At 45.6% G+C, this 26,829-nt stretch overlaps 1 protein-coding gene across 1 annotated transcript in view; it reads left to right on the top strand.

The window, feature by feature from the left end:
* The first annotated feature begins 9,756 nt into the window (after positions 1-9,756).
* The window catches only part of LOC147461795 (homocysteine S-methyltransferase 2-like), a 31,754-nt gene continuing 14,681 nt past the window's right edge, over positions 9,757-26,829 (top strand). Inside the window, exon 1 of the mRNA XM_086509249.1 lies at positions 9,757-10,015. Within this exon, the coding sequence (XP_086365375.1) occupies positions 9,839-10,015 (177 nt within the window). The 5' untranslated portion in view covers positions 9,757-9,838. The remainder of the gene's footprint in view (positions 10,016-26,829) is intronic.

Here is a 26,829-nt window from a genome sequence, read left to right as displayed (position 1 = left end):
AAATCACCCATACGACCAAACTGATAAAATCTTGGTGGATATAATACAATGTTTGGGTACAAAGTAAAATGAGAGAGAAGGGGGGGAGGGGGGGGTGTGTCTTTTTTTTTCCTTGTTTAGCCCCCCCCCCCCCCCCCCCCCCCCCCTCAAAAAAAAAAAAAGTAATCCAAAAGCACTAGAGATATAAGCCTCCCTTGCACTCCCTTTCTTTCCCTCATTTAAAAATAAATAAATAAAGACACTACACTCCACTCTTCCCTCTCACATTTTTTGCCCCCCCACAACCCTTCCCTTCCCCCTCTCTCTCTCTCTCTCTCTCTCTCCCCCCTTCTCGGCAAGATATAAGAAGTGGTTTGGAAGATGGAATGCATTACACTTGCTACATGATGCCTCAATAGACTCCCAAGTGAATGAATCTTTTATACAATGCCAATGTATTACGGCTTCGGAGAAATCCAGGGAGTCACACTTCATATTTTACACCACCCATATTGGCCCCAACTACAAAACCATGGTCTTTGCTAAAAGAGGAAACCATACTCACCCTTACATGATTGAGCCGATCCCCTTGTCATCGATACACACTATTGCAGCCATTCCGATTAGCTCCCACTCCCTTTGATGCCAGAAAGGACGTTGGGGCAATGGAGAAGAGTCAATCAAGTGTGCACATTATGCTCATTGCAAGTTCGAGAGTCTGAGTACCACGCTTCTAGAGTGCTCAGCTTTTGGTCACATCCGAACTTGCTTCCTTCACATTTGTAGCCATGACCTAGACCCACACACTTTCCTCTCCCATCCATAGTGTGGGCTTTCCATTCCAACTCACCACAATTTTGGAGCATCAAGAATCACTCATCAGCCACACACATACTACATCACATGTAACTTTGGTCCCATAGGTCATATTTGACGTCCGAGGAAGATAATAAAATCTATCTATCTATCTCTCCCTCCCCCGCTGGCCCCTCCCTTCCCTCTCTCTCCCCCCTTCCCCCTCTCTCTTTTTTTCTCTCATTTTACTTTGTACCCATGCATTGTATTAGATCCACCAAGATTGTATCAATTTGGTCTCATAAGTCCTTTTTGCCTTATGAAAACACTTAATATAGCATTTTAGTTAATATAACAATTCATTTTATTTTGTTTCATTTCTCTCTAGGATTGGAGGGACTCAAGGGGTGGTGTGATGGGGGCAGAGAGAGAGAGAGAGAGAGAGAGAGAGAGAGAGAGAGAGAGAGAGAGAGAGAGAGAGAGATAGTTCTATTATTGTCCTCGCAGGTTAAGTATGACCTATGGGACCAAATGAACATGTCACGTGGTGTGAGTGGAGATCATAAGTGACTCTCGATGCTCAAAAATGGCTGAAATGAGCATCGTGATAGAGATTCCACATCGTGGTTGGGAGAGGAAGGTATGTAGGGAGAGCTCATGGCTGAATATATGGGGAAAAGAGGACCTAATGTGGTCAAAAGCTGAGCACTCAAGTAGTCTGTGGTACTCACTCTCTTGCACTTGACGAGGGCATAAGGTGCAAAGTCGATGAGACTCCTCGCCAGTACCCCAATGTCTTGTCTCTCAACCTAGAGAATGGGAGCTAAGACGAATGGAGGCAATGGTGCAGATCACACTCGATGGAATGGGCTCAAGGTTCTAGGGATGGGTTCGATTACCTTGTTCAGAGAAGAAGAGAGATTTGTGGTTTGGAGCAATGTGTGTGGTGTAATGATTGAAGCGAGAACCTCCGGATTTCTCCCAAGCCGTGATACATTGGCGTTGTAAGAAGGCCTCATTAACTTGGGAGTCGATCGATGCATCCTTGACCAAGTGACATGCATCCCATCTTCCAAACCATTTCTTGATGTCAAGCATCCACCCCAAACTTGTATTTTGCTCTTGCATGTCTTTTGGACCTTTTGACTTACTTCATATGCGATTCTAGGAAGTCGATACAAAGGGCTAAGTTGTGACTTAAGCATGTATTCCACAACCCTTTGCATGCCCAAGACCTCAATGGGAAGCGATCCGGACTCAAGAAGTAAGAGCATGCAAGGTGTTTGTGCCTTTGACTTGGAGAAAGTTGGTAAGAAACGCTTTTGGACATTCTCAAACGCTTTCCAAGTAGACTTCCTGATGCTACCACCCCACACCTCCACTCCATAAAGAAGCACCGGTGTCACCGATGTGTCAAAGAGGTACTTTTTGAGAGCCCAACACTTGATCTCTCCAGCATTGCACATGTTCTCAAATGCATAATAAGCCCTCTTTCCGACTTCCAAGCGACGCATTGTGCAATCCTTCCATTTATGATTGAATGGAAGAGGAAGAGAGAGAGAGAGAGAGAGAGAGAGAGAGAGAGAGAGAGAGAGAGAGAGAGAGAGAGAGGGGGGGGAGGGGAAGGACCGGAGATAGGGAAGAGGGAGGGGCGGACGTAGAGAGAGAGAGAGAGGGGGGGGGGGGCAAGAGAGGGAATGGGTTGGACGGATCAGGAGAGGGGGAGGGGTGAGAGGGTCTGATTAACAAAAAATTCCGATGGCACTAGCAAAATCACTAATGTCTTGGGTTTTTTTTAGAGAGAGAGAAAGAGAGGAGAATTTTAACGTCATAGAAAAGTATACGCACAGAGACACACACACACACATACACACATGGATAGAGAGAGAGAGAGAGAGAGAGAGAGAGAGAGAGAGAGAGAGAGAGAGAGTCTGGGAGAGAAAGCAAGATAGATAGTGAGAGAGAGAGTCAAGAAGATAGAGAGAGAGAGAGAGAGGTCCTTGGCTACTCCACTGGAGGGAGGGGCGGCAATGGGCAGTGTGGTAGGAGTAGGGGCGGCACATGGTGGTAGTAAGCTAGTACCACTAACCACCAATGGTGGGCTAGGATGATGGGTGGCGATGGGCGCCAAGGGGCGGCAATGGGAGGTAGTGGTGGTGGGATGGAAAAAAAAAGATCGCTTCGTTGAGCTCACTTCGTAACCTCCCCCACCAACTATCATCGCTAGGTGAAAACCTATCATCCAAAGGATCTCGACAAGTCTGTTGTTGAACATCAAGACTACCCGCCATAGAAGGTTACAAACTTGTCCCACAATTGGTACTGGTAAGCTCACAAAAGGGCAAAGGAATGACCAGATTTGTAGGGCCATACTACCATCTGGGAAGAAGAGAACATGGAGGTATGAGAAGTCAACACTCCAACAAAACCTCCTGCATTGTTTTCATTGTCGACTAATGGCACCACATGTTCCACATCTAAACCTCATCCAAGAAAGTTGGATGCAAACAAGAAGTGCTTCTAGGAAGAAAAGTATCCCCCTCTACCTGTCAAAACCAACTCCAACACATGCACTATAATATGCACCTGAGCTGCTGCATACCAGATGAGCAAGAGTCAATAAAAGTCGAAACTGGAACTTCCATCCATAGATGGACAAGAGAAAATCAACGAACATCCTCTTCTTCAAGAAGAAAATAACTCCCCTTTGTCATCCATAATCCACAATCTGGTACAAAAGTGCAACCGAGTCATCAACCTGCTACCCATCGGTCCGTCAACAATTCCAAGAAAGACGTGCGTTTGCAAAAGGCACAACAAATCTCCCAATCCATCTCCTTGAAGAAACATAGCCATAGAAACCTGCTCTAGAAGTGTTGAAGAATATTCTATTGCTGTCGAAACACTTCTCTCTGAAGAAGAATCTACAAATGAATAGCTCCCCCTCTAGATCCAATGACTGCATTCTTGCTCCCCTTGCGGGAAGGTGCGACAACATGACTCCATATGGGAAATCCAAAGCAATCCAGCACTGCTACACATCCTGCAACCTCCATCAGTTTCCCCTTGGTGAAGAGAGATTAAGGTAAACAAGGGTAAAGATGGGGAAGTCGTAAACAAGGATCCATAGCCTCCACATACCCAAATCTGCCCCAAACTTGGAGAAAAGTAGGAAAAAATAGCAAGGTTCTTCTCTCTCAATCCAGTCAAAAATGGTACTAGATCAGCCAAGTTCGAGCATCCAAGGTGGTCATATCACCATAGCGCTTTGATACCATGTTAAAGGTGGTAACAAAAGATGTGATGCAGACAAGAACTAGCTCGTGATTGGGTGGTCACCTCGACTCTAATCTAGAACGCCTGCAATGCCACACACGTGGACAAGGCACACTTGTGGAGAAGAGAGATCACTTAGGTAGAAAGAGACAGGACATCTGGGAATGAGAGAGAGAGAGAGAGAGAGAGAGAGAGAGAGAGAGAGAGAGAGATTCGGGAAAGGCTCTCCATGTTGATAACAAAATGTGACCAAGGGTGGTCCAACATAGCTCTTACATGCCAATTGGATAGACCTGAGGTATGCACAACTACGACTGCTACTGACATTGCCAATTGCTCTTTCATGCGAGACCACTATCACCGTCTCAACATGGGCTGCCTTAGCCTCCTGTGAAAGAGAGGCTCTGGCGGTATCTCCTCCTAGCAAGAGAATAGATTTGGAGAAAGAGGGAATAATGTCTCGAGTAGAGAGCATGGAACCTCCTCTCCAGTGCATGCACCTCTATTGTGGTGCTTTGCATCATGGTGATCACATTGTCTCCGTATAGATGCTCTAAGAAGAATGCTAGGGGAATGGCCCTACTGGCCATCATGTGCCTGGCGGTGCCGCCTTGCTCATTGTGAAGAAAAATGCTAGGGATGGGAGCAGCCAACAAAAATGCTAGGGATGATGCCCGCCATGCCCTCCATACACCTCCTAGGGCTGCCCAATGGGGGCGTCCTGCATCATAGGGCTCCGCACACACCCCACCTCCTGTGGCCTACCCACACCTATTCAACCCCCAGATACCAGGCCGGCTAGCTATCCACCAATCTCCACGACTTGGTAAGTGGGAGAATAGAGAATAAGAGAGCACCAGATGCCAGATGGGAAGTGGAAAAAATACTAGAAAGGTTGGGAAAAATGCCCCCAGCCTGCAGGAGCCTAATGGCCATGGAACCAAGCCAAAACCCAAGGCTAAACACAGCTAGACACAACCTGACATGAGAAACCTACTCACACTGGCCGCGCACAGTCACAGAACAGTACTCACTCCCTAACACCTGTCCCTGGGAGAAACTGGGACCAATTGGAGGAATCTAGAGAGATGCCTGAACTCTAATACCTCTACCCTCCTTTCAACAAAAACTTTTAGGCTGACCAAGTAAAAATAGCGAGCCTCAACGACCTTCATGACAAATTTTCCCTCCACGTGGCTCACTCTTGTGTCGAGGAAGTGAAAAATCACATTAGGTTTACCAAGTAAAAACTGTGCATTCTCTATTGTTGGTATACTCTATCTCCTCACTGGCCCCACTCGCACAGGGTTGTCACACCCAAGAGGAGTAGGGGTAGTGGGTGGATAGGGATGCAAGAATCTCACTAATTTTGGAAGCCATGAGTGAATGTAGAAGCTTGCCAATAACCCCATTAACCCATTCAAAATTGAAGGGGTTAAGGTATTATTTAGAGCAACTTCAAAGGGGAGTATTTCTTTCACCTTTCAACCGAAAGATGTGATGGCTTTTCCTTGATTTTCAAGAGTCTTTTCTTTCCATCATGGGTGCAACCACATGCTTTCAATCTCTTTCAATAAACCTCATCACCCTATTCGCTCAACTAAAAAAGAAATCACATTTCTGACTCGAATACCCCCGATTATCCCCCCTTCCACATCAGCACACCTACCGAGAGAGAGAGAGAGAGCTACAGTTGCAAGAGCGATGGCTCCTCCTCCTCTGCAAACCCAGAAAAGGCCTTAGCAGATCGCATATGCGCGCACGCATGTGTGTGTGTGTGTGTGTGTGTGTGTGTGTGTGAGAGAGAGAGAGAGAGAGAGAGAGAGAGAGAGAGAGAGAGAGAGAGAGAGAGAGAGAGAGAGAGAGAGAGAGAGAGAGCTATTGTTGCAAGAGCGATAGTTGCTCCTCCTCTGCAGACCCAGCAAAGGCACTCTCAACAGATCGTGTGTGTGTGTGTGTGTGTGTGAGAGAGAGAGAGAGAGAGAGAGAGAGAAGCAAAAGTCGGTTTGCCTTCCTCTAGAGAGAGACAAAACCGCCTCCATAGCTTTGGGAGAGAGCGAGAGATAGAGGCACCTATCAAGTGACGTGCCATGGATTCTACTACCACGTTCTCCACCCGCCATCTCTTCCTCACCTTCTCCCTTCCTCTCCAACCATGGAATCTTCTCTAGGTTCCACTTAGCTCGATTTTTCCTAAATCTTGCACACATACTACTGGGTCGTCTGTATTTTGATTGACCGAAACTTTGCAGAAACCACTCCACTCCTCAACCAACCCTTGTATGGGTGCCAACCAAAAACTCTCTAGAAGGTTTCGATCTCGCGTGGGTGAGTTTTGTTTACTATTAGCGTTGCGGTGACCACCTCACCAAATGCACTTCGGTGCCTCCATTGCGCCCACATAAATATAAAAAAGAATAATTCTTTGCAACTCCCCAACACACTCAGTGTTCTGCAAAATCTATCTCTCCTACGCATGGCCCTTACCCCCTACCCGACACTTCCTCATCTGTTCTCCGCCTCTGCCTCTGCTCGCATCAATTTCATTCTATCTCTCACGACGCCTCCACCCCACCTCCATCAAGTGAGATTCTCAAATTTTTTTTAATACTTTCAAGCTGCGCAAATTGAGCCCACAACCTCACCTAACATAACAAAATCTCACTGCTAACCACTCAAACATGCGCAAATGGTTATCTCCTGTGCGATTCTCTCTCTATATATAAACAATATTTTACTTATCCCCTATCCTGCTGCTCGCCATTTGTCCCCTCGCCTAGCATCCGCTGCCTCCCCTCATTTCCCCTCCAACATTCGCTGGTTTGCCACCTGCCTCGCTGCCCTCAACCGGACGGCCTCAGTATTGCGCCTGTCAATTCTCACAACCGAGTTCGTGTTCATGGGCACCCTCCAAGATTCCTTTCATTTTTGGAATTTTCGCCAGCTGGTACCCCCTGCTAGCAAGGTCTCAACTTATTATGAGGAATCCTCCAAAGATTCCTCCTCAGTGTTAAGTGCTCCCCGTTTCTCAGCAAAACGGTGGTTTGAACCCGGGCAGATGTGGCCAGGATTTTACCTCCGCTACCATATACCACAAAGGCCATCGCCCAGACGCTCCATGGCTTCCACATTATTGAAAAAAAAAACAGTTGATGACCACCCTCATCCTGTTTACGTGACCCCCCGCGTCTCTGTCCCCTCCGCCTCCTGCTTGCCTGTTCTTTTGCCCCCTCCGCCTCTGTTCCCCCTCTTCTGTCCCCTGCTTACATGGTCTTTGCCCCCTCTCGCCTTTTGCTTCCACCCGCCTCTGCACCCCATCCCCGCATCATTTGAGATTCCCCTGATTTTTTGATTTTATCTCAGCTTAACTACTGGCAGCTTGTTGGTTTTATTCAGTTCGACCAAAGATTCCTCTAGATTCTCTTTCCTACCACTTAGCTAGGGATTTGCTACCCTTACAAAATGAAACTTAGGCTCGATCTCTCGCCGATTGAATGATGACCAACTCTATGCTCCCCTAACCACTTGATCGATGCGTGCAGCTGCTCCAAAAGGCAAGCCATGCAATAGAAAAAGATAACCCTCAACCTCTGTGCCTCTGTTGCTACTGTGCAGGTCGTGTTCCGCTTTGCTGCACTATGCGCATGGTGTTTGTCCACCCGTCCCTCTGCTTTGTGCACTGTGCGCATGGTGTTCATCAGCCCGTCGCCTCTCACACCTGCTTACCCACCTCTTCTCTCTGCCTACTTCGACGCTTGACACCAAATCTCGCTTGATTCATTTTTTTTTTCATTTTTCCCATGGTAATCATCTACCCGTCCCTTGGCTCTGCTGCACTCTGCGCATGGTGTTTGTCTGCCCGTCGTCTCCAACACCTGCTCACCCTCCTATGATCTCTGCCTATTTCGACGTCCGCCACCGGATCTCGCTTGATCCCATGGTAATCATCTACCCGTCCCTTTGCTCTGCTGCACTCTGCGCATGGTGTTTGTCTGCCCATCGTCTCCAACACCTGCTCACCCTCCTATGATCTCTGCCTATTTCGACGTCCGCCACCGGATCTTGCTTGATCCCATGGTAATCATCTACCCGTCCCTTTGCTCTGCTGCACTCTGCGCATGGTGTTTGTCTGCCCGTCGTCTCCAACACCTGCTCACCCTCCTATGATCTCTGCCTATTTCGACGTCCGCCACCGGATCTCGCTTGATTCGATTTTGTTTTTCATTTTTCCCAGCCGGGTACCCCCTACTACTAGCATCGAGTCTCCTTCGAATCTCTCTCGGCTAACTGTGAAAGGATGAGGCAAAGGGCAAGTTGAATGCCATGAACGCAGGCAGGCTTGCCTGTTTGTAGAGAGAAAGAAAGAGCATGTGTGTCTACTACGACAAGCAGCCTGGGCATCCGCTCTCGCAAGTACATAGAGAGAGAGAGAGAGAGAGAGAGAGAGAGAGAGAGAGAGAGAGAGAGAGAGAGAGAGAGAGAGAGAGAGAGAGAGAGAGAGAGAGAGAGAGAGAGAGAGAGAGAGAGAGAGAGAGAGAGAGAGAGACGATGCCATCCAGAAGGGGAAGGTGAGAGAGAGAGCCACGCGTGTGTCACAGAGAATGCAGTCACCCTTCCCTTTTCCCCTTCCACTAATCACCCTTCCCTTTTCCCTCCTTTCACTAATAGCTCATGTTTTGAATTTCTACAATTGGGTACCCCCTACTACATACTGGCTTTCTACTACTGGGTCGCCAGTAAATAAAATCTATGAAGGGAGAATATCCGCTCGCATGGACTCTTGTCTCGTGTCCTCCTCTCTCGCCCTTCTGCCTCGTGCCCCCTCCCATGTGCATGATTTTCTCCACTCCCTTGTGCACAAAGGTCTGTGCATCTGGTCATCTCCATCTCTTTGTCACAAGCTGTCTGCAACAAGATCCCCTCGGGGACATCGGCCACGACGAGTGTCTACACAGCATCACCTGACTTATCAGAGAATTCACACACACACACACACACACACACACACATGCCCTGCTCTCCCCTCTTGTCCATCATCTCCACTTCAGTCAGGTGGAGAGAGAGAGAGAGAGAGAGAGAGAGAGAGAGAGAGAGAGAGAGAGAGAGAAGAAATGCATGGGATCCACGTGCCTTGCCTCCCCCTTCTCAATCCTCACATTCCCACCCGTCCCATTTCCATTTCAAATTAATGCCAACATTTTTTGAATTTCCTCCAACTGGTACATCCTACAAGCATCGAGTGGAACCACTGTTCGGGAAAAATCATTTTTCCAAACATACAAAATTCCTTTCCTTGAATTTGCCAAGAGGAAGTTTTAGAAAATTAGGTTACTTTTTTAGATTTTTAGACTATTTTTCTCTATTTTGGGGCAGAATTTCTCCTTTTCCCCTTGCCCTCAACCAGCATTTTAGAAATTGAAAACGGCACGATATTAAGCAGAGACACATTTTTCCCGAACACTGAGTGGAACTCAGTGTGCCCATGCCTACCCGAATTTACAAAAGGGGGGAACAAAAATGGACGAGTAAAAACAGCGCAGTAGGGTGCAATGTATGGGGTCACCTTTCTCAAGGTGCAGTGTATGCAGTCAAAAAGAGTGGGGCCCGGGGGTCAAGAAGAGTGGATGAGTCCACGTGGAAATGCGGGACGTGCAATCAACCTGCGTTGTTATAAAAGCAAAAAACCTCTGCTTTAATAAAGGTACTGGTTACTTTCTCTTCTCTCTCTCTCCCGGATTCCCTGCTCGAGGAGCTCTCTCTCTCTCTCTCTCTCTCTCTCTGTATATAAATGCCTCTGCATCTGATGACGCGCGCTCAACGGTTTCAACAGCTCCTCAAGCAGGCCGGTGGCTGCCTCATCATCGATGGTGGCCTCGCCACGCACCTCGAGCACCTGGGCGCTAACATCAATGATCCCCTCTGGAGCGCTCTTTGCCTTCTGAACAATCCCGAGCTTATCAGACAGGTTTGCATGTTACCCTTCTCATTCTGCATTATTGAGAAATTATTCATTCTAGTGGCCTGGGATTTTGGAGGTTGTGTGTCCATGCGGAGCTTATCAGACAGGTTTGCATGCTACCTGCGTTATTGAGAAAGTCTGCATTTTAGTGGCGTGGGATTCCAGGTGTCTTTTAAGCATGCACTAGGTAGGCATCACAGATACTGCTTTTTCTGACGCTTCTGCTGTAGAAGTCGTGAAGGGAGTCTGATATGGTAAAAAATGGTTTAGTGCACCCTCAAGTACTTCAGGGACTAGCATCCTGATTTAAACATGCTTCAAGGAATGTGGTGCCTCACAACCCTCAAAGTCGAAAATGGAGTTTGTATGTTGCAAAAAGATTAAATGCACAGCAGATATTAGCATCCTGATGTAAGCATTTTTCTGAGTAACACTTATTACGTGATGCTTCCTGGGTGAGACCGCTCCCAAAGAGGGGAAGGAGTTTTGTATGTTTCAAAAGGATTCAGTTTGCTTTTAAGTACATCAGATAGCATCCGGATTTAAGCTTTTTTAAAGTTACGATGACACATCAGATGTTAGCATGTAAGAAATTTTTAACTTTTGCACATTGATTGATTGTTCTGTTGAAGCTTTTGGATATTGTGTGAATGAAGGATGTCAAAGCTGAAGCATGCTTGGCTATGGTGGCTGGTTAATATTTCTGAAGTTTAGAACTACACCAAATGACAAATGCAAGTGCATTTACTTAGGGCGAAGGTTGCAAGCCCTTGTAATTTGACGCATAGGCCAATTAAGTGCTTGTGGGATTTGTCTAGTTAGCTTAGTGCTATTGTGAGAAATAGGGAGAGAGAAAAGAGAAAGAAATAGCACTACCCTATAGGGTGCAAGCTAGATAGACGCACTGCCCTATAGGGTGTAAGCCAAATCAAAGCGATGCCCTAAGGTCTTTCTGAGGATCACAATTTGAATGTCCCCCTTTATGCCAGGAGGTTGAGCCTCTACTTCTATTTTTTAGTCTTGGATCTCTTCATCTTCACAAATTATTCATCAATCATAAGCTTGCGCATACCTTGCATGCATCTCTCATCCACAGGATTGGCCAACATAATAAAGTAGTATGCAAATCGAGTGGTTGATGGCTTCACCAAGTCCTTCTTGCTAAGTTGCCGAAACAATGCCAATACAATAGACTTTCTTGTCACTAATGTGACAATCTTTGTTGCATCCTAAAGCACTTTTGCAACACAAGCAATCTTGCCAATGTCCTCAAACAAAAGGTCCAAGCAATGAAAGCACATCTGGTAAAAAAAATGTGTTTCCACTCCCTTTCAATCATCTCCCTAGCACCAACACAATTGGTTGCATTGTTCATGCATACCTGTACAACATTTGCTGGGCCAACCTCTTTGATAACTTGTTTGAGATGCTTAAAAATGTATTCCGATGTCTTTGTTTCCCCAGATGCGTCTACAGCTTTCAAAAACATTGACCCATGAATAGAGCATGCAAAAAAGTTAATGATAGGCTTGCGCCTAGTGTCAGACCATCCATCATACACAATAGAGCATCCATGTCTTTTCCATTTCTTGCGCACAACACACCCATGATCTCAGCCTTTCCTAATTTGATCTCCTCATTTAATTCTGTGGTGCACAAAGCATGGTAAGAGGGGGGGAACATACGAAGGACTTGCTTGTCTAATCGCTTTCACCATGTGCAAAAAGTATGGGCTCCTTACTTTCCATGTAGGAACATCCTCAGCATAAGAAAACCTGCGTAAGGCTCGGTCTGCTTGCTTTTGTGCTTTCCTCTTCTTGCTTGAGGACCCGACATTGGACTTGAAAGAGCCACTTACATTAGTCCTTCCCTTATCATGCATACTCATTGAAGCAGCTCCTTGAGCTTGAGAGGCATCTCCTTCCCAATCATTGACCAATGCATCTACAAAAGCAACTTTGTCTTCTCCCTCTGGCCTTGCATTTGCATGCAATCTTATGACAATCTCTACAACACCGGCTGGGGCCTCATCACATGGGCCTCCCACACCATGGCCAACAATGCCAAGTATATGTGCACGGATACGCAAGTCATATAACAGAATACTATCAGCACAGCAGTGTCCCTGAAATCCAAAGGAAAATCAGTGGCTCTATTCCATCTAGATAATCAGTTCCGTGTGCACCAAATTCAACCTTGTTGATCTACGGGATTTTTTGGAGTAGATGCCGTTAAACCGAAAGCCTCAAGGTAAAGTTTCAAAATCTGAGGAGTATCTGCTAGGTCCTCCTCCTCCATCCACTTCGCATCCAATGCCGGGTAGTTCTTAAATTTCACTAAGAACCGCCGAATCACTTTACCTTTCACTTTTCTTTCCTTATGTTGGACTTGAAATATTTCAACATTCTAGACAAGACATAGAGTGGCAGAGTTCCACCCTCAAAGATACTGGCCCCTCAACTAAGTGTTCGTGGTGGTATTTCTTTATATAATTGGTGAACTAACGCTTTATTCCATCTAGGTAATCAGTCCCGTCTGCACCAGATTTAACCTTGTTGATCTACGGGATCTTTTGATGTAGATGCAGCTAAACCGAAAGCCTCAAGGTAAAGTTCCAAAATCTGAGGAGTATCTGCTAGGTCCTCCTCCTCCATCCACTTCGCATCCAATGCCGGGTAGTTCTTAAATTTCACTAACACTTTTCTTTCCTTATGTTGGACTTGAAATATTTCAACATTCTAGACAAGACATAGAGTGGTAGAGTTCCACCCTCAAAGATACTGGCCCCTCAACTAGGTGTTCCTGGTGGTATTTTTTTATATAATTGGTGAACTAACGCTTTAACAATCGTTCTTTATGACCACACACTTCATCTCCCACCATCTGATACAACATTTGAGTGCTAATGGCACCTTGGCCTCTTATTCATAGGAGCAGATGAAAGTAATATGTTTATTATAATTGGCACAGTGTTGAACCTGCCACATCAGCCCTATCAGTACACTACCACATCTGAAGGCCGTACAATGCCATGTAAATACCATCCATGAAGCCCCCTGCGATTCACGCCGCGAAATCCAGGCAGTACACCTAGGATGCTCAACTCCTTTTTAGTCGGCTCTTGCTCTGATCTTCCTTGGGTGTGGTCATGACACGTCATCATTTTGTGGAACACACCCCCCCCCCCCCCCCCCGCTTGTGTCCTTGAGTGTAGAGGTTTTTTCTCAATGCCAACAATTTCTTCCCATCCAAGGAGCTCTTTGATACCTGCAATGTTGAATTTGAAGCTTTGATGATGGGTTCACACATTAAGCCAATGGCCATGCACATACTTACAAGGTGTCATGCAATGCAAATAAAAGATGATCTCTGTTTTGATTTTGTTGAGCTCCCAAACAAGCTCCTCGTGCAAGACTCACCAAATAGGGTAGCAACTACCCTTATGAGTGCCTCGAGAATTTGGCACACCTTGCACCCAAATGAAGACCAAGCGTCACCAGGCTTTCTATCACGAGGTGTAACAGACTTGGACACTCCAAGTCAAGAATTTACCGCGACAGCACCAAATAACCACTTCAAAACAATTCACAGATCACAATAGATTTGCACTGGCCCGGCGGAGTTCCGTGCCTAGAGATATTGGCCCCAAAGACTGGCGCCCCTTTCGGTATTTCTTTTTATATTCATCAGATCAAAGTACAAGAGAGTGGTTAGGGTTTTACTCTCAGACTCTGCGTCCAGATGCCTTGAGAAGTGAGGCCCTCACCACTAATTTAAAGGTTACAAGGGATGCCCAAAAGCAGAGCCCCAAAAGCTTTTAAAATCAAAAGCATCAGTTCTCTCTCTCTCTCTTAGAGAGTCTTTTCTCTTTTTGTTTTATTAAAAAAAGCAAAATATTAAAAAAGGCAAAATTCGCGTCGCTCATCATTTTCCAAAAAAAAAAAAAAACTTTTTTTAAAATATTTTTAAGAGCCTTTGCGATTTCCGGAAATTAGGGTTTTTGGCAGAAATTAGGGTTTGCAGGAATTTTAGGGTTTCTGTTGTCCGCCACGTCATCACTTTGTGACATACCCCCCTCTTGAAAGCATTGTAATCAACCGCGATTACGCCTGCAAAACCGACAAAAGCCATAAACCGTCTTAGCAGACACTGACTCTTAGTACCTACGTACTAGGAACACACATCTAGCACATGTACAAAATCGACAGTCACATCACACGACATCACAGGACATCACCAGACATCACATGACATCACATGACATTCAACATTCATTCGGATCTTAGACCATGATTTATCGGCAATGTAGCTAGCAATTACATCTAGGTCCAATCGGGACCTCATCAATGTCAGATTGACTAACCCCTATGGCAACCATGTCTATTCGAGATCAATCAGACCAAAATGCTGCAGTCATTTTGGCTATCAGTTCCTGCACTCACAAGAAGTCAAGAACAAATCAATATCATAATCAGGAATTCCATTTCATAAAGTCATCCAGCAGAATACTGTCAGCTCTCAGTATCCCTGAAGCTCAAAAAGACATCAGTGACTTTAGTATCAAAATCAAGGCATCTGTCGACAAAGGAGTGGATTAACTCCCCTCTTGTGCATCCCACTGCACCAGATCTCCGGCCAAGCTGAATTCTGGGTTCCGTTTGGAGTAGACTATGCTAAACCAAAACATCGAGGTAAAGTTTCACAATCCGAGGAGTATCTGCCAGGTCCTCCTCCTCCATCCACTTCGCATCAAATGCAGGAAAGTTCTTGAACGAAACCAAGAACCCGCCTTCGGACTTTACCTTTCTTCGTATCGTTATGTGCCAAAATTTGTTCAGGAACAAGGACTTCCTCCTTTTCTTCCACTTCGGGTTGCTCATCAGGCTCCCCAACAGGGTTCAAGAGACTCACATGCAATGCATTATGAATCCTCCAAGTATCTGGCAGTTTCAATCGGAAGGAGACATCATTTATCTTGTCAGTGATCTGGAAAGGTCCGTAGTATTGCATACTAAGCTTTGGAAAAAGCCTCTCCTTTCTCTTTTTCTTTCGTAGGCGTGCCTACTCAAAACGTAAGAGCACCCAATCATCCTCCTTCAATTTCAAGTCGCGACGATGGCGATCCGCTGCCTTTTTCTGTCGTTCTTGAGACTCCTGCAAAGTCTCGCGAACCTTGGCAAAAGCCGTATCCAAATCTCGCGAATATTCATCCGCTTCAAATTTCTAATCTTTCGTGCTCGTGAAGGATGGAACCTTCGCAGCACTTTCAACAATCTCACATGGCGTCTTCCCCGTCGAAGAGTGTATCGTGTTATTGTAGGCAAATTCCACCAAAGGTAAGTTCTTTTCCCATTGAGTCTTCTGATCCGAGATACAAGACTTCAATAAATCTAAAATCACTGAATTGGCAATCTCAAATTGCCCGTCAGTCTGCAAGTGGAACGATGACGAGAACTGCAACTGCGTGCCAATGTTCTCCCAAATTGCCTTCCAAAACCAACTCATAAATCTGGGGTCTATGTCGGAGAGAATCGTCTCAGACGTGCCATGTAATCGGAAAATCATCGTGATCATTCTGTGTTCTCGGGAGATAAAAAAAATGAAATCCATTTCAATATTTTCCCAGGGGCGGGTGGGTATGGGTAAAGGCTGTAACAATCCTTGTGCCTTATGCCTGTCAAACTTGACCTTCTGGCATACCAAGCAACTGCGCACAAATTCTTCCACATCCTGCTTGAGTCTCCGCCAAAAGAAATATCTCTCTACCCCTTTCATGGTGGTAGCAATGCCGCGGTGACCCGTAAAAGGTGGACAGTGGCATTCAGTCATAACCTTTTCTCTCAACGGCTGTGTAACGCACAACATAGTCTTTTTTATCAAGTAGCCTTCCCGAAGGGAGTATCCAGCTACTGTCTCCCCATCCCGTATCCGTGTGAACATATCTGCAAAATTTGTATCTGTGGCACATTGATCGACCATATCCTCGAAGCTCCTATGATGTATCGTGGAAATAGCCAGAACCAACGGTTTCCGAGACAAAGCATCTGCCACCACATTCTTCTGTCCCTGCACATGGACAATCTCGAAGTGGAACTGTGACAAGATGTTCACCCACCACATCTGCTTTTCCGAAAGCTGCTTCTGTGACAAGAAGTAGCGCAAACGTTGATGGTCTGTAAAGACAGTAAAATCCGCTCCGAGTAGGTAATGCCGCCACTGAGTAAGAGCATGGATAACCGCCAAAAGCTCTTTCTCATAGATCTGTGCTGTCATCTCCAGCCTAGAGAACAAACGGCTCTCGTAAGCTATGACATGGCCTTCTTGCATCAAGACCGCACCCAGACTACGACCACAAGCATCACAATACACTTCAAATGACTTCTGCAAGTCCGGCAAAGTCAAAACAGGTCCCGTAGTCAATTTCTCTTTCAATGTCCGAAAGGCAGTCACCTCTGTGGGTCCCCACGAAAAAGGTACTCCTTTCTGTGTCAAGGTATGCAAAGGGGAAGCAACCTGTGCAAACTTTCGTATGAACCGCCTGTAGTACGAACACAGTCCCAAGAAGCTTCTAACTTCATGGACATTCCTCAAATCGGGCCAATCACAGATAGTCTCTATCTTGGTCGGGTCCATTTGCACTCCTGTTGCTGACACAATGTGTCCCAAAAAGTGTATCTCTGGTAGGAAAAATTCACTTTTCTTTGCATTAATCACTAGCGTGTGATCTTGTAATGCCTGAAAGACTTGAAGCAGATAATCTCTGTGTTCTGTCTCATTCTTGGAGAAAACAATGATGTCGTCAAAGAAAGTGCCAACAAATAGCCTGTACTCTCGAAAAATCTTGTCCATCATCCGATTAAATGTGGCAGGAGCATTGGTTAAGCCAAAAGGCATCACCAAAAGCTCAAATAACCCAAAAGCCGTTCGAAAAGCTGTCTTGTAGACATCTCGTGGCGCTATCCTGATCTGATGATATCCACTCTTCAAGTCAATCCTGCTAAAGCACGAGGATCCCTGTAACTTGTCGAGTATATCATCGATCCTAGGAATCGGAAATCTGTTCTTGATGGTGATTTCGTTGAGAGTGCTATAATCGATGCACATTCTCCAAGATCCGTCTTTCTTCAAAAACCAACAACACTGGAGAGCAATACGGTGAAGTACTAGGCTGGACAAGACCCTTTTCCAAGAGGTCTTTCACTGGGTTCATAATCTTTTCATTCTGTACTCGGCTCACACGATAAGGTGGCCGATTCGGTGGCGTGCTTCTAGATATCAGATCAATGGTATGATCTTCAGGCCCTCTCAAAAGCAATCGGCATGAGCGTGGAGAAAAAATCTTGGCGTTCTTTTCTTCAGGTCAAAACATATTCAACCTTTATCCATCGTTCAGTTCTCTCAAAAGAATGAGTAAGAAAACTGAAGTTCATCAAGTACAATCTCTAAGCCCTTCATTTATCAAAGTCGCTTTCTCGGCCCGGTAGTCAACCACGGCGTAGTTCTTGTGGTACCAAGGGATTCCGAGTAGAACGTCACTCGCATGCCCTGAACACCCCGGTCATTGCAAACGAAGTTTGCCAATGCTCGGTGTAATGGCAACATCCCATCCGGGTGCCAGTCGAACTACCTCCGCCTGTGGCGTCAGTCTGTCGGGCGTAGTTCCAAATCGAGCCGCCAATTCCAAGTGAAAAGAAGTTGGCCTTGGCTCCTTCAAAAGGGCTTCCTGATCCTTCACTTTTCCCCAAAAGCGGCAAAGTTTGTATTTTCATTCATTAGATTTGGTGCAGGTCCCACGCCATGTGGTACCAGTTCTGCTTTTCTATCTGCCTTTTCTGCCACATTCCTCAGCTGCTCTCGAACTCTCAGACCTGTCGTCGTCTTTATCATTCTGTTCTTTCTGTGCCTTTTTAGGGCACTTCGCGGAGATATGTCCATGTTCCCCGCATCCAAAGCACTTTCCCTCTCTGATGAAGCGAGCTCTCTCCTCAAGAGTAAGCTTGGGTTGTGCATCATTTTTCTCTGGGTTGCTCTTTTTCTTTCTACTTTCATTCCCAGAAGTCTGTTCGGCTCGTTGTGTCATGGCCTCATCTATGGGGTAGGTAAGACTGCCAGAGTGAATGGCAAAGCCCCGCTTCGCATGACTCATCAACTCCTGAATAGAAGCTGACTTCTGTTCCAAGCAGTGATCTTGGATCTCTGTAGGTAGACCCAAGGTAAACCGCTCAATCTATTCTTTGAACGAGATCTTCTTGAATGAAGAGGTGGGTAGAAAAGAGCTCCAGAATCTTTCGCAATAAGCATTGATTGTATCTTTCTTGGTCATCCGAAGATGGTTCCAAGCAGCTCGTACATCTCGTTCATATTCTTGCGTCAACCAAGAAGAAATAAAAAGCTTCTTAAATTTCAGCCATTTAGGCGCACTCTTGTTAAAAGAAGCGTGCACCACCAAGTACGAGCATTCCCCTTAAGGTAAGAGGTAGCTCTCCGAATCTTGGAGTGCTCTGAATAGCGTCCTCCCGCGAAAGCGATGTCAAATTGGTGTATAAAAGACAAAGCCTTCGAAGCTTCTAAGTATCCTGAAAAGTATCAAACTTGATCGAGTGGCCACCTTCCTTAAACTCTCGGAGTTTCTTGCTTTCATCTTCGAGAAAGTCATACTGGTTGGCTTTGTAAAAATTCTTCTTATTCGCATAAAAGTTTCCATGATCAGAATCTGAGCTGTCTGTAGACGAGCCCTCAGTAGAACTGTCAATCTCTGGGCGAGATGTAGCCTTCTTTGCCTTTTTCTTGCCCTTTCTGAAGCTTTGTTTCTTGCTTCGCTTTTTTTGCTTTTTCTGTCTTCTTCGCTCGAGTGTGAAGAGCGTGTCAGAAGAAGAAGAAGAAGAAGAACTGGGTACTCCTTCAAATCGAACACGCTTCTTCTGTTTCTTTGCCTTGTCAAAAGTCGACCGACGACCCAAATAACCTGGAAAGTCAGTGCTTTTCTTCTGCCTTTTTACCGTGTTTTTTGGCTTTCTTTTGCGCGTCAAAAAGCTGAGCAATCCGTGCATCAACCACGTTCTCCAGTTCCTTCTTCGTATATTTCTTGGAGGCAGAAGGTTTCTTGAGAGCGGGTTACGGGAGTGGTGTTGTGGTTCTTTGCCACTCCATCTATACCTCTTCCAAAGAGGTCTGGTTCATATATTTTGCCATCTTCGGGTCCTTGTCAAGAATCAACCGCGACCACACCAAATAACCACTTCAAAACAATTCACAGATCACAATAGATTTGCACTGGCCTGGCGGAGTTCCGTGCCTAGAGATATTGGCCCCAAAGACTGGCGCCCCTTTCGGTATTTCTTTTTATATTCATTAGATCAAAGTACAAGAGAGTGGTTAGGGTTTCACTCTCAGACTCTGCGTCCAGATGCCCTGAGAAGGCACTGTCACCGGCGTGTGACTACTATCTATCCTTTTTGTTGATTTCTTTCTTATTATCTATTTACTCTCACTTTTTGGAAACACCTCTCGGGAAATCTAACTGCCCTGCATTGCATAGCTAGTGTGGAACTGTCCAGAGGGAGTCCAGGCCCGAGGGCAAGAGAGCACTAAGGTTGGACAAGGACTATGGTTAGCCAAGTGGGGTCATTGACTAGCCAAAGTGGAATCCTTTGTTACAGAGGCTACATTTCAGTTCTGGATGTGGCCGCAATGTACAAAGAGGGTCGGATGACCTAGAAAGATACAATGGCAGCATCTCCTAAAATTTAGGGAACTGCTATTTTGGGACCTGAAAATGTGTTGACGTCATTACCTCCGGAATGACAAAGGGAACATTTTCTTGCTCTGCTGCAAAGTCAACTGACGCACCAGTTGAGATATTTTTAGCCGGGAATGCCCAAAGTCGGAAAATGTGCCATGTGGCACTCTGTGAGCATTCTGCTACTCCTGGCCAGAGAGGGGGCGCCTAAAATGAGAGAGGAGGCTGATTTTTAGAATTTGTCACAGGTTAAGAGCTATGGAGTGCTTGCTTTCCCTCTTATGCACAGTGCGGTGCCAGGAGTGATGCCCTGCACGCTACGCATTGCTCTCTCTCTCTCCCCTTTGGCAGTATGTTATGCCCCACTAGTGGGCTCTTCATTTGACCAATGTACAGTTGTGTGGGTTCATGCGTGATTGCCGAGGCAAGAGCCTCTTGTACAGGTACTGGATTAGCTAGCGGCTAATCCCCCCGTAGGTACATGTGAATTCGGAGAGGTTTCACGTCAGAAATCTCGTCCGATTCAAAGGGCAAGTAGCCCTACAGGTGCGGGAGCTCGAGGACTTGCTACGGATGCGACCGGCACGCGAAACGGAGCCCAAAACAGTGAATTACAGCCTGCTGTGTATTTTTGCAGGTTTAGGGTTTTGGCCCTAAACGGACCCTAATACCCCCAGGAGGTTCGGGGACGCAAGGGGACCGCTGTACAGGTGATCTGGCGCATTTTCAGGGCTGAAAACAGAGAATTCAGCGTGCTGCAGATTCTCGCCAGGTTTTGCAAAGTGCCCGTATGCGTCGGGAAAATCATTTAATGCGTGGGAATACTGACCGTGAAGGGTTTTAGTACAGTTATGTTGCCGAAATCAGGCCAGTACAGTCAAAATTCAGCCAAGGTTGTGCGGGGCAGCTTGGAAAGAACCACAACGTTTATTCCCTCTTATAAACAATAAAGAAATACCGAAAGGGGCGCCTGAGTTAGGGGCCAATCTGGTGTCAGTCTTCTCATACATGTGCATTCTAGCATCTGTATCCCATTCCCCTCTCTTGTGTCACTATAGCGCAGGTATAATAGACGACTAATAATGGGTGAAAGCTAAATCAAGGTTTGAAGTAAAGTCTACCGCCCTTTTTGGATTGAACAGGCCGGTTTCATGGTTCCATCGACGGGATTAAATCACTTTTTCCCATAGAAGTGAGCCTTGGTCAGATTGGGCTTGAAGACACAGGGGATCATAGACTAGACACAAGAAATTGCAATTATGGCTGACAGACCAGATGATGTGACTGAAGAGGTTTCCTCTTCACAGGGTCAACAGACACATGAAGTGGGTGAGTCCTCAAGACCACCACAGACAGATGACGATATATTCAGGACCCAGTTGGCTACTGCTGTGGCTATGTTCACACAAGTAATGCAGACGTCGAGATTTTTAGCCTTTTTGCAACCTCCTGTTTCGTCTCAGCAAGTTGGGTCACTGGATCATATTCAAAAGCCTGTTAAGGCTCGAGCACAGGTGAGTCATACTGCACAGTCAATGGAAACACCTGTACACTTGACGGAGAACATGCAGTCTCCATAACTTGTGTCTAAGGTGCAAGAACAAGTGGCTGAGATGCCAGTCTTTCAAGCTGTACCAGTTCAGCCCGCCACCTTTCAGCAGCCTATAGCTGGTTCTAATGGGCAGGGAAGCAACCTACAGGCTATGCAACAGGTCTTCCCACCACCTTTAGTACACCTTGGCTATTTTGGAGGTGGATCGGTATTCGAGAGCATGCCTTGTCATGCACCTGGAAATTAGTTTTATACGCCAGGAACAGTGTTTGGGGATGCTCAAACGATGATGCCTAACCCCATGTACAGTGTCATGGGTATGCAACCAGGGTTTCAGAGCACTCAGGGCCAATTTGGGATGCCACAGGCAAATTTTGGTATGGCTGGAATTACAAATCAGCAGCTAAATATGGCATTTCCAGGTCAACTTAATAGCGGCCAAGGAACACAAATGAACCCTAACAGTGTTCCCATGTTTCAGTCACTTCCATATGACAATTTAACGTCGCTGGAGAGGCCAACTCCGTACAAAGAAGGTGGCAAAGGTGTGTCTTTCACGACCTTTACAGGGTTAGATGACAGGAAGAAGGCTCTCTCATTCCTCCAGCAGTTTGACAAGGCCTATGCAGGGGGAAACTTTACAGAGGCTTCAAAGGTCCGCAAGGCAGCCACTTTCTTGACAAGGAATGCGGGACAATGGTGGACAACTTTATTGCTTCAAGGGCAAGCTCCGTCCACATGGATTTACTTCAAGCAGATTTTTGCAGCAGCATGGTTATCTGATGACTTTGAAGCAGATGTCATGACAGAATGGCACCAGCTTAATGCTGCCACTTGCAGAAATCTGGATGATTACAATCGGAAGTTTTGGAAAGCTCTACTTCCAGTAACTTCCTATAGATTTGTGCCATTGACAGAACATATTGAAAAATACTGTTGTGGCCTACCTAAAGGATTGAGGAAGTACTGTACGAAGACAAAAGTCACTACTTTGACGCAGCTCATCGAGGTAGCAAACACTGGCAATGGTTTGCTCAAGGGAGAAGATTGTGAATTTAACACTGGCGTCAAGGCAAGAAGCACGTTCCCAATGAGGCTCCTAAAGGGACTCAGGAGTCAGCCAACGCAGGGAAAGATAAAGCTACGGCTGAATCAGAAAAAGGACCAGCAAAGAAATGGAAAAGACGTTTTCCTCGCAAGTTAGAAGAGCAAAAGAAGGTCCTGAGGACAGAGAACAAATGCTCTATTTGTGAGCAGCCTGGCCACATTGCTTACAACTGTCCTACAAAGAAAAGGCCAGCTGATTCTGAAGACAAGGAGGACAGGAAAGGAAAGAAGCCCATGGCTGGTCTAGTGCCAGATATGGTGGGCGACAAGCCAAATTCAGATGCAAGTGAGCTTTGCAGAGCATGGGGAAAGGTCAGGGATCAAACAATGCTTATCTTCTTTGATCCAGGTGCCAAAGCCAACTTCATTTCCCCAGAATTGGCTTCAAAGTTGGGAATCAGACCTGAAGAGATGGGGTATACAGCAGAAGCAGGTTTGGCATGTCCTGGCCATACAGAGGCTGTGACACCCATCATTGGAAAATTGCGCCTACATATCCAGTCCTATGTAGATGCTGAAGAATTTTACATCATGCCACTGGACGGATGTGATGTGTTGTTAGGTATTCCTTGGTTGTTTCGTGTACAGGGAATCCTGGATGCCTACAACAAAAAGATCACTGTACAGAGCAGGGGAAAGACCCACATTCTGGATGTAAAGCTTAAAGGGGAGTCTATTCCCACTGTATCAGCTTCTGCTATTACTTCTGTAATGAAAAAGCATCTTTCTGCGTACTTGGTTTTTGCACGTGAAGTGTCAGACTGTGATGAATCAAATTTATCTGTGCTAGATAAAGAAAGGTCAATGTTTTTACAACAGTATAGTGACTGCTTTTCCGATTCATTACCGTCTCAATTACCGCCAGAGAGACCCGAGGACCATGCGATAGATTTGGTGCCAGGCAGTAGCCCACCAAATAAGCCTCCGTACAGGGTTAGTGCGGCTCAGCAGAAAGAGATAATGGGCCAAGTACAGGAGTTGTTAGAAAAGGGGCTGATTCAGCCCAGTTCATCTCCATTCTGTTCTCCAGTGTTGTTGGTGCAGAAAAAGGATGGCTCATGGCGTATGTGCATCGACTACCGTGCACTGAACAAGAATACCATCAAGAATAGGTTCCCTATACCTAGAATTGATGATATTATGGACAAATTAGAAGGAGCAGCTATGTTTAGCAGGATAGATCTAAAGAGTGGGTACCATCAGATCCGCATTAGATCATAGGATGTGCACAAGACTGCTTTTAGAACGACCTTTGGCCTTTACGAATTTTTAGTGATGCCCTCTGGTCTCACAAATGCTCGTGCTACGTTCAATAGGATGATGGACAGAATTTTCGGTCCACACCAGCAGTTTGTTGGTACATTCTTTGATGACATGATAGTCTACTCAAAGAATGAAGAGGAGCATAGGCATCACTTGGCCATTGTATTCGAAGAGCTACGCAGTCATAGGTTGCTCATCAATGCAAAGAAAAGTGAATTTTTCCTGGAAGAGATTCACTTTCTGGGACACATTGTCTCAAAGGATGGTGTCAGAATGGATCCTGCAAAAGTTGAAGCGATCAAGTCATGGCCAAATTTGAAGACGGTGCACGATGTCCGAAGTTTCTTAGGACTATGCTCCTATTACAGAAGGTTTATCCGAAATTTCGCTGAGATTGCTTCACCTTTACATGCTCTTCAAAAGAAGGCAGTCACTTTTAGATGGACACAGAAAGAGATTTCAGCTTTTAATCTCTTAAAGGAAAAGATGACTTCAGATCCAGTCATTGTGTTGCCAGATCTTAGGAAGTCATTTGTGGTCCAGTGCGACGCCTGTGGTAGTAGCATTGGTGGAGTGCTAATGCAAGATGGCAGGGTAGTAGCCTATGAGAGCAGAATTTTGCAAGGGCCAAAGATGACCATGCAGGTCTATGAGAAAGAGTTACAGGCTGTGATTCATTCGCTCTTAAGCTGGAAACACTACCTGCTAGGTGCAGACTTTGTTGTCCAAACAAACCATCAGACCTTGCGATACTTCTTGACACAGACAAAGTTATCTGAGAAGCATATGCGATGGGCAAATATCCTCTCCATGTTTCATTTTCAGATTGTGCATGTGGAAGGCAAGAAGAACGTTGTGGCTGATGCCTTGTCAAGGAAGCCACAAATTTCAGCTGTGTTCCTTATGAGAGAACAATATGAAAATGATGAAGATTTTGCAAGGGTCTTTGAGCAGCTAATGCAAGGACAACGTCATGAACACTATCTTCTTAAAAACGGGTTCATGATGATGCATGGCAGATTGTGTGTCACAAAGCCATTGCGACGCAAAGTTATGGAAGAGAGTCATGCCCCACCGTATGCAGGGCATCGTGGCATCGATGCTACAGTTAAAGCGGTTGAGACATTCTTCTATTGGCCTACATTGAGAAGAGATGTGGATGCCTTTGTGCGAGAATGCCTAATATGCCAAAAGGTCAAGTTTGACAGGCAAAAGGCACCAGGGTTATTGCAACCACTACCTATTCCAGATAAACCATGGGAAAGTATTGCTATGGATTTTATCTTTGATCTTCCGAGAACGCAGACAGGAAACGATGGTATTTGGACCATCATTTGCAGATTCAGCAAATAGGCTCATTTTATTCCTGTCAGGAAGAAGATAAAGCCAGATCAGATGGCACGCTTGTTTATGAGCAATATTTTCACGTATCATGGCATGCCACAGTCGATTGTTAGCGACCGTGATCCACGCATGACAAGTTTGTTCTGGAGAGGCTTGCTTGAGAATATGGGCACCACGCTCAAATTCTCTTCGTCATTTCATCCTCAAACAGATGGGCAGTCAGAAGAGGCAAATTCTACTGTCCTAGATCTGCTGAAGTGCTATGTGTCAGAGCATAAAGGAAAGTGGGAGCAGTATTTGCCATTGGTGGAGTATGCATACAATAATACAGTGCATTCATCAACTGGCAAGGCACCTTTTGAGATTGTTGAAGGTGGCAAGAAAGTTCCTCCCATACTGCATACAAAAGACAAGATATTTGAAGCAGATAAGTATATTCAGGACATGGATGAAATGTACAAGAAGGTCAAAGTCGCCTTAGAAAAGACTCAAGCAAAGCAAAAGAAAGCAGCTGATCGTCACCGTCGTGAAGTGGTATATTCACTTGGTGATTGGGTGCTTTTACGCTTTGAAAAGGCAAGGTTAAAGAAGATGAAGGGCAAGGAAAGACTGTTTCCAAAGCTCAGCATGCGTTACTATGGGCCTTTTCAAGTATGCGACATAATCAGTAATGTTGCATATAGGCTGAAATTGCCTGACAGTTGGAAGATTCACAATGCGTTTCATGTGAGTCTTCTCAGACCCTATGTGGGTGATGTGCCAGAAGATATGCCAGCTGAAGATCAGCCGGAAGTCGAGGAACTTGACGAGATCTTAGTCCCTGAACCGATTTTGGCACACAAAGAAAGGAAAGTGAAAGGCAAGGTTGCTAGGCGTTACTTGGTAAAGTTCAGAAACTATCCACCAATGGATGCTAAGTGGATGGAAGAAGGTGAACTTGTAGAGTCACCAACTGTGTTATCACTTTACCTTGAAGCCTTCGGTTTGCAACCTACCTTGACCCCATGAGTTTCAGAGCTACATGGATTGTCAGTGTGACAATGGCTTCTGAAACAAATGATATACATGGTATTTAAAGTGAGCTCAAATGAAATACCTGTTACTTGAATGTTAGAGCTGTACAGATTGTCAGTTTGGCAATTGCTCTTATGGAATGTCCAAAAGTTTGGTTAGTGCTATAGAAGTGAGTATTTCTTGTCAGTTTGTCAAGGATACAGTAATTGCTTCTATTAAAGAGTACATGTGTAACTGCATTCTTAAACTGTCGGTTTGGGTATGCTTGAAAGTGTTACGGGATCCAACGTGTACTATAAGACAGTGGCAAAATGTGCAGCTACCATTTTGTCATTGGAAAGTTAGTGACTCAAAGCAATGGCAGAGTGCGAAGCTACCACTATGTCATTGGGACACGGTTCACACGCAAGCAATACATGAGTCGACGAGGTGTTGAATACACCAGGGTTGACAATGAGCATGTATGTGTCGTATATGTGTCGACAGGTGTTGAATACATCAGTGTTGACAGTAAGCATGTACGACATAGATGCAAACGAGGACGTTTGAGATTTCAAGAGGGGGGTATGTCACCAGCGTGTGACTACTATCTATCCTTTTTGTTGATTTCTTTCTTATTATCTATTTACTTTCACTTTTTGGAAACACCCCTCGGGAAATCTAACTGCCCTACATTGCATAGCTAGTGTGGAACTGTCCAGAGGGAGTCCAGGCTTGAGGGCAAGAGAGCACTAAGGTTGGACAAGGATTATGGTTAGCCAAGTGGGGCCAAAGTGGAATCCTTTGTTACAGAGGTTACAT

Source organism: Adiantum capillus-veneris, chromosome 3 (genome assembly GCF_014529385.1).
Source record: "Adiantum capillus-veneris isolate H3 chromosome 3, ASM1452938v2, whole genome shotgun sequence".
In the NCBI taxonomy this organism is placed as follows: domain Eukaryota; kingdom Viridiplantae; phylum Streptophyta; class Polypodiopsida; order Polypodiales; family Pteridaceae; genus Adiantum; species Adiantum capillus-veneris.
This window is presented reverse-complemented; position numbering and strand designations above follow the sequence as displayed.